Source organism: Pseudochaenichthys georgianus, chromosome 20 (genome assembly GCF_902827115.2).
Source record: "Pseudochaenichthys georgianus chromosome 20, fPseGeo1.2, whole genome shotgun sequence".
NCBI lineage: Eukaryota > Metazoa > Chordata > Actinopteri > Perciformes > Channichthyidae > Pseudochaenichthys > Pseudochaenichthys georgianus.
In genome coordinates, this window is record NC_047522.1 from 20206315 (window position 1) to 20220747 (window position 14433).

General features: G+C 44.5%; 1 protein-coding gene across 1 annotated transcript in view; it reads right to left on the reverse strand.

Moving 5' to 3' along the window:
• drosha (drosha ribonuclease III) overlaps window positions 1–14433 on the reverse strand; it is an 85385-nt gene that overhangs the window by 21469 nt on the left and 49483 nt on the right. Inside the window, exons 23-25 of the mRNA XM_034108601.1 lie at window positions 13394–13464; window positions 6299–6343; window positions 2460–2617 (exon numbers count right to left, since the gene is read on the reverse strand). Coding sequence (XP_033964492.1) covers window positions 2460–2617; window positions 6299–6343; window positions 13394–13464 — 274 coding nt within the window. The remainder of the gene's footprint in view (window positions 1–2459; window positions 2618–6298; window positions 6344–13393; window positions 13465–14433) is intronic.

Genomic DNA, 14433 nt, shown 5'->3' on the forward strand with positions numbered 1-14433 from the left:
CAGCGTGAGACGAGCCTCTGGACCTGTAATCGACTTCACTGGCCATGAGTGGCGAGAGCTCTGACATTCAATTGATGGATGAGAACATACGTGTACTGTACGTGTACTGTACGTGTACTGTATGTGTACATGATACACACGGACACACATGGAGCAATGTCCTTGTGGCAAGCCTAAGAAAGCAATTACAGAGAGCAACCTGCCAATAGGAATCAGAGGTGCTGCCAAGGCTAATTCGTTGTAGCCGTCAAACTCATTAGGGTGTTGTGTGGTACAGCTCTGAAGTAAGTTAAGCTCTCAAGGCAAACACTCTCTTAGGCTGCGGCCCCACGAGGACGAATTCGGTCGTTTGCGTTACTGTTTAGTGTCATATAGACCGTTCGGCCACACGAGGACGACCGAATATGGCACTAAACGACTGAGGAAACGACAACGGGTCCCAAGGTGGATAGAAATGCATACGCCACTCTCTGGGGGGTCAAACAGCTCCGTGTGTGCGCCCTATACGGACATTTTCAGATCACTGATAGTGATTGCGCAATAGCCCCGCCTCTCCCCACCTCTTCTGCTCACCTCCGCTTACCCCGCGCCAGTGCTGAAGTGTTTCGCCACCAACAACAACAACAATGGCGGATCGCAGAGTTGCTATCGTGCTCCGGACGCTATTGACCATGCTACAGTTGTTTGTGCAACATCTACAGCAATAATGATGAGGCAATAGCCCCGCCTCTCCCCACCTCTGCTGCTCACCCCCGCGTCAAAGTTAACTGCACCCTGAATTCAGATTATTTATCTTTCTCTCGCGAGTGAAGTCTAATCTGACAGGACGGAGACACGCAGCTCTGCTCACCTGCAGCTCCTCCCGCTGCAGCAAAACACACACTTCAAGTCAGATCATCACCCTTCGCTATTTTAATTACCTCTCAAACTCCCTAAACTAGTTATAAATATGTTTATTTTTACAGTCGGCCGGGTCACTGCTTACTGGATGAGCTGCTGCATGAGACAGACACTGACGCTGTCCGAAGAGAGGGAGGAAAAAGAGAGGCTCCGTGTATTTTATCATTATATTATATAGAGTCGTTATTCATTTGTTTTAAAGCTCAATAAATAACAAAGAAGACCTTTGACCGGCACTTTTATAATTTTGTCCGGAAGATTTCAACTTTAATACACGCTGACTGGCGAAAAAACTCTGCCCGGTTCCCTCGGCCCCCACCGCGGAGAATAAACAGAAGGGCAACCATGACAACCTTCTTCTTCGCTGCTTTTGTGGAGGAAGTTACAGCGCCACCTACAGGCTCCTGCATATGCACTGCAGCTTCTCCAGCGGTTGGAGCTAAACGGAGCGGTCTCCTGTGGGCAGACACTATCCGGATAATTATTGCATGTGGACGGAAGCCGTTTGCGATTGCGTTTGCGTTAATCCTATGCGTTTAGCCGTTTTCGTCCTCGTGGGGCCGCAGCCTTATACTCAGAAACAGAAACACCTTCACTAGAAGTGAAAAGTCTCATTAGTGATTTTTTTCTTCTTTTCTAAAAACAGCAATCTTTTTCTATCAATGAATGACTTTGACGGGTTTTTTTTTTGCCGCCAACACGTCCAATCATTTTGAAGACGTGAATGTAGAAGTCTGTAGCGCTACTGACTATTGAACAAATGTCATAGCCGAAGGGTGAGAGGAAAAAACATGTCAGCGCTGAATCACCAAAGCACCACTTTGAAACGTCACAATAAACAGAGAAAAGCAACCAAGAAGCCAAGCCGCATTACTGCAGTGTTGTATTTGTAATAAATTTAAATCAAATCTGGATTAAAAAAAAATCAAAGTTTTGGAATCCAGGAATTCAAAAAGGTGGACTGAAGCATGAAAGAGAGAAGAAATCTGTCAAATAAAATATGTGGCTGCAATGAATGAATAAAAGAGACATTTGAAACCGTCTGCCCTGGACAACCCAGTGAATCAAAACCCCTTTTCCCATGAGGCACTGAGGTTATGGCCTCACAGATAGAGGCAGACCACAGATATGGCGACTTCAGAGTCCCTCGGGCCTCTCTCTCTCGGCTGTGAGACCCCTTGGATTAGGGACGAGGCTACAACTCAGTGAAAGAGCTATCTTTCACAACGGTCCTTTGAACGTGACATTCGGGACATCATTTGTTATACAGGCAGTTTTAGTGACTGCGAGAAAATGTGGAAGCTGCGGGGGGGTGAACATAACGATGATGTGGGAGGTGGAGGCTGCCACATTCACAACAGATAAAACGATTTAAAATGCTCAACGTATGCTGGAGCTCCCAGCTTCTCAGATCATATTATATATTATAATGCCTCATGCCTCATCACCTCTAAAGGGAACTGCTTGCAAATTACATCTGGCCATCCAGTGCCTCGCTTTGCATTTTAATTGGCTGTAACTCCATTATAGACAAACAAACAAACACTGGCCGTACTTACAGGGTGAGGTGGTTGAAGCCCACAGTCCTCAAGGTGAAGGCTCTGGCCAGGAGACGCACGTGTGTGAACAAAATGCCAATACAGTCCTCGAAGTTCGTCAGTTTCTGAAGGACGGGAGACGTCTCTATCAGCTGCCGGTCAGTGAGAGGCTCCTGGACCTGGAAGAACAGGGGAAAAGGGGTTTTTGGTTATAAACATGTGGGCTAACAAGGGTATCTTTTTAGATAAAGAATACATTTTTCTACTTCATTGTTTAGGGTCCGTAACTCAATTGAAGTTAATATTAAGGCATAAAATGACATAAAAAAAAAAGAGGCAATTCTTGTGAAAAAAGAAACACTTCCTTTTCAACATCACAATCCTCCTCTGGAACGCCAATAAAGACACGTTTTCTTCATTTATTGAATTACCAGAAAACACGTTACGTTAGTGATGTTTATCGTTAATCCAGATATGCAATGAACATTATTGTGGTACGGTCGTGAGCTTTTTGCCCAGCAGTAATCTGCGTGTGTAAACAATTCACAACGTCTTATCCAGACATTGAGTTTATAGAGGCAGGTGTTAAAAGATCACGAAATATTCCTATATTTTTTTAATGCTTTGTTTTTACAATATTCTGTCTAATTCTGGCTATTAAATCATAAAGTATTTGGAAAAGTACATTTAAATAAATATAAACGACATCTCTAAGTTACAGAATGTATTGTTTCTGTTTATGCATTCCAGCATTACTAAGGATTTTTTAACCAGACAAAATCGTATTTGCTCAATGAAGTCGTTCCGCATAAGAGCGTCAAATAAATGAAACGAACCTCTACAGTGTGTGCTGCTCGAGGGCCTGGTTTAGAGTGTGTGTTTTTACTCCGCCTCTAAACAAACTGATGATGTGCAGCAGATGGAATCTCTTAGTCATTAAGTTTTAAGTCAAACAGCTCGCCTTTCTCTCGCTCTCGGAAAATCTGGTGATTCAAACAGTCAATTAATATCTCTGTGGACTCGGTGCAAATGTAAGTCGTGTTTGATCTGAAGCAGGCTACATCAGAGACTGCCGGCCTCGTGACTTCGATACGTTTGGAAAGAATAGCTTTTGGATGTGAAATTGCTGTAGACTATTATTAAATTCAGCTTTAGGGCTTGGTGAGTTCAGAGGTAGAAATGCCTCGGCAAAACACGCCGCAGCTTTGACTACGGTATTTGCTCATGCCTGTGCTCATTAGGAAAATAAATGATAAGCTTGGAAAATATGTGCATGCGTGTTGGTTAAATAAAGACATTTCCTTTTGGCTGCATTAATTAGACTGCTCGAAACATCTAATTGGTCTCTGCGTGGAACAACTGTAGGCTTGACCAAGATATCTGTTCCCAAGCAAACAGAAACACAGAGCCATATGGATGTGTGGGGAGTGGACATCCAAAGGAAACTAAAGCACATTAAATAGACTTTGTAAGTGTGCTGTTGTATATAAAACGCCCTAAAAATAATAATAATAATAATAAATAGAGCTCCATTCAAGGCTCTCCCCGGGAAGATGGCTACTTTCTTTATTATCTAGCCTCTCCGTTGTCTGTGTTTTCATAAAGGATTGTAAACAGCTTTCTCAGAGTCTCCAATGTCAAGCTAGTGCATAGAGCAGAGATGTTGCTTTAAACTCGGTATTTTAATTGGACTGCCTGTAATGTCATGGTTCCATCTTCCAATGTGTCCTACGAAACATTTCTTGCCTTTTTCCCCCCTCTGTTAATTAACGAAAGGCGTTTAAATGTCATACATCACAACTAAAAGGCATCTGACGAGTTCAGCTCTTACAGGCACAAGCTATCCTTCAGGGGGAAAGGCCGCCAGCAAGGCTTCAAACGAAGTGGAGAGAGGAGGGGGAAAAAAGAAATCAACAGCAGTTGCGGAAAAAAAAAAAAAATCTTTTGAAATGGCTTCAAAGCATCACTTTCAGCTCAGTCCGGACAGAAAGCAGAATCAGAGCCGAGGTCTTTTGAGACCCAAAGATCCTGACACTCGTGATTCCTCCCAATAAAACCAAAGAAACTATTTGAAACCCAGACTCGAAACGTAAATGACGTTTGGGTAAATTGTTCTGGAGGGCTGGGGTTGATGATGCGCTGGTGCGGATCGAGCAAACACGAAAGACATAAAGATTTGCCTGTCAACCACGTAGCATTCCACCGCGCTCTGCAAGGCACGGCGTGGCATGGCTAATGTATGCGTGTATGCCAAAGAAGGTTGTACGCATAATTACCCACGCCATGGCGAGCTGCCATTGCCATCCACTCAAACCTCATTAAGACGGCTCTCTCTTTCACCTCTGCTTTATCGTCCTGGTGGGCAGGGAGGAGGGACAACACCTTGTTAATTCTCAGCAACAACTTTCTGGGCATAATGTTCCAGCGTAAGCTGCTGGGGGCTCTCATCAGTTATAGAATAAATAATTAAATACATAAATAACGAAAGGGAAAGCTGTTTTTTCCTTGTGTGAAACTGCTTTGATGAGATCATCTCAAGGCAAAAGGTCAGGATGCTATCAAGCTAGCAAGAGGTTGGCACAATTTAACAGGCGTTACCCCACTGGCAGGGGACCACCCTCAGGAAACCTCACACACATACACAGTGTGTGGTAATGAGGCCGCGGCTCAGAAGCAGCACACTGTGGAGGTTCCCCCCGCACTACCGAGGGCTAGGGGGGCTGACCCCGGGACTCCACCCTGACCACGGTGCCCGCTGCTTGGGCCCCAGCTGCGCATCTCACTAGGAACACAAGCTGCTGACTATAATGAGCTATTCTGAGCCTCAAGAGCTGAACATAAAACATCCAAGCACTCTGGGTCCTCAGCATTTGGGGATAAAAAGAAAGCGAGGTGATGAGGGAAAGACGAGGGGAAAATCAAACATACGCAAATGTACCTAAACAGAAGCAAACAATGCTATTTTGGGGCCAAACATGGATATGCAAAAATATACATATGAAGACGCAGCAACACTCGTGCACACGCAGGGAGATGAAGAGAATGAACTGCTTAAAGACGAGTGTCGGCATCCACACAAAGAAACACTTTCTCCACACAGACACATCAGAGAGGTCCCTGGAGGCCTCGTGTGATTCGGGACTGTAATCCTGTTATGGCATCTTTGATCTCTTCTTCCAAATCCTAATTTCAAACAAACACTGTTGACATGTTCAATGTTTCTGGGCAGATCAGGCAGAGCGAGGGAAGAGAAATAATCATGAGAATGGAGAGCAGGAGAAATATGTGAGGAGGAAGAGGGACAGTGGAAATGAAAAAGTACATTAGGGTCTATACCAACATGGAAGCAGCGAGACACAGGAGCAGAACGAGGAAGATGAGTGGAAGGCTGCTGGGGGCCTTGTGACGGGTATAAAGAACTTAGTCAGCCTCAGGCAGAATAGATAACATCTTGCCCACCTCAGCCAGCCACACACACACACACACACACACACACACACACACACACACACACACACACACACACACACACACACACACACACACACAACACACACACACACACACACACACACACACACACACACCACACACACACACACACACACACACACACACACACACACACACACACACACACACACACACAACACACACACACACACACACACACACCACACACACACACACACACACACACACACACACACACACACAGAGAGAGAGAGAGAGAGAGAAAACCTACATCCAGGCAGAAAACTTCAAATGAGAGAATATGTGTGTCTTAGGGGTGAGGCGAGTTTTAATGGGAGGCACATAGTCCAAAATAAACATCTTCAATAAAACATTTCACAACCAACCTGCAGGGGGTGTGCTGGGTAGTTGAGCCAGACCTCCTGTAGACCCTGCCAAGACAGAAACAGAGAAAGGGGGGGGGTGAGCAGTCAAACTAAATAAATGGTAGTGGCCCCGCTTTGTGTTGGGGTCAACCATGCTCACAAAAACAACATCATTCTAACAAAACAAAAAATGCACTTCAAAAATAAACATTAAATACAAATATTTGTTTGCTTCACACATAATTAAAAGGTCCCAGCCTTGAAAAAAGAACCTTGTATGATAATAAGGTGGATTTAAAGTATTGCATTTTTTTTGTTGAATTTCATCAGCTCTGCGCATTTTTCTGTGATGCAATGGTATGTCTAGAAAAAGTCCCATTGGCTTCTCCGGTGGACAGGAAACCTTTACACTGACACAAAGTTATAATGTGCATACCTGTAGATATACGGGGAAAAGCTGAGATGCTTGTCAAAGCCCCTGAGACTTAACATGTCTTGTCAACTCACTGTCACTTATATAAGAGAAAGCGCCTCAATTTCACAAATTAACTCTTGATAAAGTGTTTCATTTATTAAAAAGGCCCTATTAGGCTCATAATTGTGTTTTGTGCTTTCACTGTGACATGTTCACATGCTTTATTTGTCTCATACTGCCTGCTGCTGCAGCACCTCTTTTCACCCTCTCTATGAAACCAGAGCCCTGTCTGCTCTGATTGGTCAGCTGGCTGGCACTGTTATGATTGGTCAGCTGCTAATAGATAACAGGTAGCCTATCACATACAATGTGTTGGAGTGCTAGCCAATAGAAGCGCAAGTGTACTACACATTGGGGGGGGGAGATAAACTCCCTCTGGCATGAACTTTGGGATTTAAACAAAAAAACATATAACACACTACAAGGGTAAGGGTAAATCCAAAAAGGCAAAATGGCTCCTTTAACTATTTGGGGCCATTCATTCCTTTAGTAGTTGTGCTTTCATATGCCATCAAACCCCACTGGGGGCGGCGAGATTACAGCAGTTGAGTGAGATGGCATCTCATTTTGTGACCAAAAGGTCTTTATACCGACCCCCCATTTGACAGTGAGTGAGGGTGGTGATGTTGGATTTGAGTGGAAGGCGAGGGTGTTGCGGTTTGAGGGTTGGTGGGATTTGGCTTTGAGAGGTGCGTTGTCTCTGGAGACAAACATTGGCAGCGCTGGAGTCCCCTGCCTGTGGAGAGAAATATGTGCGAGATCAACATGTTTCCTTAAACGTGCGCTGAGGTTTCCACGCAAGATTGAATGGTAGAAGAGATTGAGGCTGAAAAATAGACAGCACAGAGAGAGAGAGAGAGAGAGAGAGAGAGAGAGAGAGAGAGAGAGAGAGAGAGAGAGAGAGAGAGAGAGAGTAGGAAGCTGTGGCTCTCAAGTTGTTGCCAAGGACAACGCGAGTCAGAAGCAGCTTTCGGCCTGGGGTCTAACGTTAGGTGAGTCATAGCGGCGATAGAGTTGTGGCGAGGGCCTCTAAAGTACAGTATCACTCAGGTGTTTTAAAAGGTTCAAGGAGATAAACCTTTAAAATGTGCAATAGCCCACAGGGAGGGTTGTGTGTGGTCAGCGGCATCGAATGGGCGCCTCATCTTCTCAACCCAGCCAGCTGGCAACCCATCGCCTTGAGCAGCCAATGAAAAAATTCATGAAAGTGGTCAATACATTTGAGCAATGCTTCCTTTTGGTTTGCTTGTTTCTTGGCCTGGGACTGGAGCTGAAAAGCACTAAAGACATAGCGGTATCCAAGTCAACACGGAGCCTGCATGTGAATGCGACTGGGGTTTTTGTCGTCGGGTATTGCAGTTTGCACAAATTGCCGCAAATACACTTGTAAGTGATGCCTCTACGCCGGAGGAAGTGAAGTATGCACACGTTGCCGGGGCTTGTGATGAAAATCCATCCACAAGGCACACGCGATCCGCCCACATGCTGTATATAGACCCTAACAGCTAATGTTTCAATTTACAGCCATGCCAAAGACAAGGCAGACAATGATTAAGCCAGCATCCAGTGGGGATTTAAGAATAACAACAGGTTTTTTTTTCTCCCTACTCCGGTCTCTCTCCCAGCACGAGGAAGGTATAATTACTGGGGCGCAAATCACCATGTGCAGCAGCTGAATCCCAGCCATTTGGAGGATGGAACTCTAGTGCTACAATCAGAAAAAAGAAAAAGAAACATATGCAAAATGTTTATTTGAATGTCAACAGCATACCCATAATGAGCATAATGAAAGGCAACTTCATGAAGCCTCCTATGAATCTCCGTTCTAAGGTGGGCTGCAATCGGCGCTTCTGTAACTCCCGGGGGATTTGAGACAAAGGCTCGCAGATACTCAGGGCTCACAAGCCAACCGTGAATAGTCACCACCAGGATATACAGTACCCCTCTACCCACACACTCTATACCCCTACACACCCCTGGGATTGTTGGCCATCCAGGACTGGGACATAATGGTGCTCTTTGCAGACAAGGTCCAATGCTCCTTGACAAATTGGTCCTCTAGCTGCAGGCTGCCAATCAATCCATCAAACGCAGTAGTGCAGCAGGGAGATCAATAAGAGATAGCGTCGCTAATCAATACCAACATAAAAGCGGCCCCAAGTCCAAAACGGAGGCTTCTGCCAGTACATGTTCAAGGTGATCTTCCAAATAGGAGAAAACTGGTGTAGACCGTTTGGCGAAGTCCATCGTGTGATTTATGGGTCGAGGCAAAAAGCGAAACTTCTACACTACCTGAAATATATATGCGTTTTCTGCTGCAATTTATCCAATACCAACGCTTCCTTCTCAGATTCTGATGAGTCTCATTATAGGCCATATGTGTTCCAAAAATGTAAACAAAAGACAACAATGTCTCGAACATAGCTCACCTGGTAGAAAAGGGCACTAACCAAATGTAACTGAATCCGACCTGTTGCCATTTCTCTACATGTAATCCCCCATGCTCTCTCCTTTCCAACTCCATCTGTCCTGTCTCTATAATAAAGGCTGAAGGCCAAAAAATACACGGGCTGCTGTAGTCACATCGAGATTATTTTCCACTCTCACTAAACCAAGGACAGTGGAGAGAGCACACACGCTCTCATTCACACGTTGGACATATTGTCTGTAGCTGTCACACGACGAAGCATACAAATTGCACAGAAAGGGACATTGGGCCATTGATAGGTAAAGAGTAGCCGAGTGAAAGGAGAAGTGGAGTGCATTGTTTGTGGTTCACGCAACAGAAAATAGAAACACTTGCTCATTCTCAAATTGGCCCACGTCCAGTGCATGTTCTTTGGATGGGATCACACATTAATAATCTGTGCTTACGCAGAAAGAACTGGCTTGAATGCACCTGAATACATCACAGACAGGAGTCTTTAGCTGCGAGCCAGCGAGCTGACCTTTAGTATAGAGGGAGGTGTGAGACAGCCTTTCACCTGTGTGAACATGTAAGCCTAGCACACTCTACTGGTGCACCAAGAGACCAAAAACAATACCAGAATAAGTTATATTTATCAAATGCTTGGTTTCTGGCCTTTTTCTGCAAATCCAGTCGATTCAGAACACCGTGGATTATATTTCTGTTTGAGTGAGTTGAAAGACAGCTGTTGTAAAACCCTTTAAAGTATTGACTCGGAAGTAACAGAGGTAGCAAGTGTTGTGGAAATTCACCAATTAGTTACCTTCTGGTAAGAAATGAACAGATGTCGACGATTTGAACTGAATTAATCTATTGAAGCTGGAAGGACATCCTGCACTAACATGAAGTACAAGAACACAAGTCATGTATACAGAGACACAGGAAACTAAGGGGGACAGGCAAGTAAGCTTACCAAATGGGAAACAAAGGGACATAAGAAATGTTAAATATAACAGGTAACATCCATATGATAATTTGCCTGTCTATGGTCACGGTGGCACCCTTCTGTCAGTCGAATGCTAGAGAACAGAAAGACGCCAGACATGTGTAACAAAGGTGTGAACAAGCCTCGATGTCACAGCCATAGTGAGCCAGAACTGAATGGCTGCGATGCCATTCCACCAAAAGCAACCAGCACAGTGCCATGGTGACCATCTCGGTTGTCACAGCAACCGTTGTTCCATTTGGCGATTGTTTGCTGGTGTTCGTAAAAATCCAAGAGATTAGCCGTGGGGTAACTGGTAAGATCATCATCAGGATGATGCTCCTCAGAAGAGTGCCTCAGGACAGCACCGTGGCATCAACATGTACTCCCAGCAATATGGCCCTGCTGTTGAGTCCAGGTTGGGAGCAATCAAGCAAGCTCCCCCTGAAGAAGATGCTTCCTGCCACTCTGCAGATGCTTTAATAACCACAGTAACATCATTAGCAAATTAGCATCTATTGTTTCCTCGGGGCTTCTGTGTGCAATGGAGCCGGATTCCATCCACTGCGAGAGCCCTGTTGTTGGGGAACAGTGCCAGCGAAGGTGAAATGTTAGAAAAAAACAAGAGATGAAAATAACTGTTGCGCTCCAGCCATGAATGCCATACAATTATGGAATAACAGAAAGGGGGAGAGGGGGGAAAAGGGGGAGAGGGGGGGGAAAAGGGGGAGAGGGGGGGGAAATGGTGGCCGTTAGTGTGTCTGGATAGTTTCTTGAGGGTGGAAATGACATGCATGCTTTGTCTTGGGGAAGTCCAATTTTGGAATTCTACCTCCGGAGTTGAGGAGCTTGTGCGGCGACTTGTCATAAGAGGAGTGGAGCAAAAACATCTGTGGGGGGAAAATGACTTCCTTGGAGTGCTAGAGAGGGAAAGAATGGAATAGGAAAGACAGAGAAAAATAAGAGGGAGCCGAGGAGAGACACCAGCCAGCATCCTGTTGTTGCAGAGAGAGAAAAGGAGGGTACCGGATTGATCAGCCATGTGCGAATGGAATACCGTACCGACAAAACCTTCCAGGGAGTGAGAAATGGAGAGACCTTCAATTGTACACTTCCTCTCATTAGTTTGGGTAATGTGCGACGTGAAGTCCCATTCAGAGACGGATTCAAGTTGTGCTGCAGACCAAAAAAAAAGTACCTCACCCTCTGTGTGTCTGTCTCTGTGTTTCTGCCACTCTCCTCTACCCCCCCACCCTCCACCCTGCAACACCCGGCTGGCTTTCTGGTCTGTGTCCATCTGTCTCCTCTCAGCTTTGTGTGACAGAGAAGCCATCAGGAGGATTCAGCAGGGGAGTGACAAGCCAAACTATTTCAATCCTCAGTCTGCATGTCTAAAAAGTTGGAAATCACTCAACTTTGGCCTGCACAAATGGTCCTCGGAGTCTCATGCAACATGCTCCCTCGGCTGTGGTTGAACTGTGGTTCTGCTATCCACTAGAGTTCAGCATATTGACCGTATTTAATGGCTTTGGAATTCATCATTGGTCGTCGTGGTTGTAAAGGTTTTATAGCGCAGCTTGGACTGTGCAAAACAGTCACACTGACATGAGGTTTCTTTTTACCCGCAGCCGTTTCAATTTCCCCAAATGTTGGAACTTGATAAATACAAAACAACCAATGAAATAATGACTTTTGCTCATGCAGGTCATCGATTTTCTTGGACGAAAATGTCATAAATCTGTTCAGACCGGACTTTAGAACCCTTTAGATCTAGCTTTTTTCTTCACTCTAACCTAATCTCGTCTGAATTTCTGAGCTTGGACGCGTTACTCAATAATAATTCAAGATTCTGTGATGTGCAAATTATTATTTAAAATATACAGAATGAGTTCAGCTAAGATAGTGAAACAATTTCGGAATCTGATATAATACAACATTAGGGCTCCTTTTCTCCAAAAACACGTTACTAATCCACCTCGTCTTTATCTGTTAAACGCAAAATGTCCCATCTGGAGTGTTGTATTGTAAGCGCAGCTAGCTTTCCTCTCATCTGTTTTCTCCCTGAGTGATGAACAAATAAAATAACAGCAGGTATCTGGTGGTGCTATTGGATATTAACGTGATCAATGCTGCCAGTTTTATTCACATTTAGAACAGACATGTTTGAGAAATGATCTTTCTCTTTGTCTGCATGGTGTGTCCTATGCCTATACCAATAAATGCTACACTGCTCTTCATAAAGAGTGTACTTTGACAACTTGATAACATCTTCATGGCCATAGGAAGACAGTTAAACCCAAGGACGTTTCAGATATACAACGGGACACAATACTGTAAGGATTGGCACTCAAACACAATGACTAGCTGAAATTGGCCAAAAAGTAAAAATAAATGCTATGATTTAAAAACAGAACTATTGGTTGAATTATTTGTTTTTATAAAAAAACGTTTCCGGGATGGTCCCGGGTTAATGTTATTCTTCCCCAGTTGTTTCATGGTGTGAAGTTTTCAAAGATAGAGCCCTGAAGCCTCTGATCTGGTCCCTCAAAAATCGAACATATTTGATCAAACGTATTCCAGCCATGTGTCCTGTTGTGTGTGGGAGTCGCCGGCTGAATCGAAGACTAACGCCCACAATAGCCAATTAGAACAAAGCCTGCTGCTACATTCTGGATGTGCTGCAAGTCATTTAATTGACTCATAACAGTTCTTTCCAAGATAAATGCAAATACTGATCCATTCATCAATTATTCATGCCTGCTGATCACACACACTTGCAAACAATAGCAGGTGTCCTGCTCAAGACTGGCAAATTGCAATGTTCCACACCTTCAGTTCATTTCACAAAATATACAAGCCGCGCTGTGGCTCATCCACATTTTCTTTCTTCCCAGTCCTATTGTTTTATCTTTGTGCATATCAGTACAATGCACACAATGCGCAGCTAGTCAAAAGTATTGCGGGGTCAAGCAAGATTATTTGAGATCTCAGGTTCTGAGGCTGGCAACGACTCTGTACCGTGCCATATGTGGTGCTTGCCAGAACGCGCATAGTGTGGGTTAAAAACAAACAAAAGAGGCTGTTTCGGTGAAAACAGTTCTGTCTTCCACAAATCAAAGAAAATAAAATGTTGTGCAATGTGTCCGCACCTCGTCTCTTTGAATGATGTAAAACCACGAGAGTATACAAAAGAAAATAGGCAACCGGTACATACAACTACAGAGATGAAAAGGAAACCAGAGCTGTTACCTGTGTGCTGAAAAGCAGTCTTCCAAAGAGCTGCCGGGACTCCTCCAAGCCTCCTTCCAAATACACAGCACCTAAAACAAAACATACTTTGATTGTAATTGTGTAACAACTGTGTATAACGTGCAAACCCACACACGTTACAACACTATGAACAGCATTCAAATCCATTGGTGCTTTGCTGCTGTGAAAAATATCCTACAATTCTGAGGCAATTTCAGAATTCTCTGCTAATGGAAAACTTAAAATTAATTGAACTCGGCAATAAGTTATAATTGCTTTATTAAAAAGTAGGAGTGCATTTTTATTGGGTTTCGGTGGTGAAAATAACCTTGGGTTTCAGATCCACCTTGCCCTTGTCAGAGCACATGCGGAGGAGGAGGAGGAGGGGGAGGAGGAGGGGATGGTTGCATCAACACCGGGAAAGAACGGACAAGGTCACATAAAACATCAAAATTGCAGTAGGCTGAGCTTTGTCACAGGCTCAGGCTTGAATGGGCCACACACACACACACTAGCCACACACATACCTATGTTCTACATGGTCAAAGGCTTTCATGGAGGGTGCGGGACAAAAGTATAATGTCTCTTTGTCCCTCGCCTACACATACGGACCCAACTTATCTGTGCAGACCCACATAAACAGACTGCAAGTGAATCCGACTGAATTGTGACCGAGTCGGGCAAACACATCGCAACACAACACACACATGAAAGACAAAGCACGACATGCGATGGAGGATTGGTCCCAAATTGCAGAGCGCTGCCGACACCGCGAGCAGAGAACAAGACAAGTGTCCCAAATGTATCTCTTCTGTGGAATATAATATGCAGCGACTCCAGCTCATTCAGTTGCTATAGTCAGCTCTCTTTACACGACTGCTTTGTGTGTTTGGTTGCTTTGCTCCTCTGCCGGTTTCATACTGAAATCAGTGGAACTATCATGGTGCCTTTAAGCTGCACACAACTTCGAACCATCACACTTAGGGTGGCTCATTCAATTTTAGAAGGCAATAACCACCTGGCAAAATTGGGTAGTACGA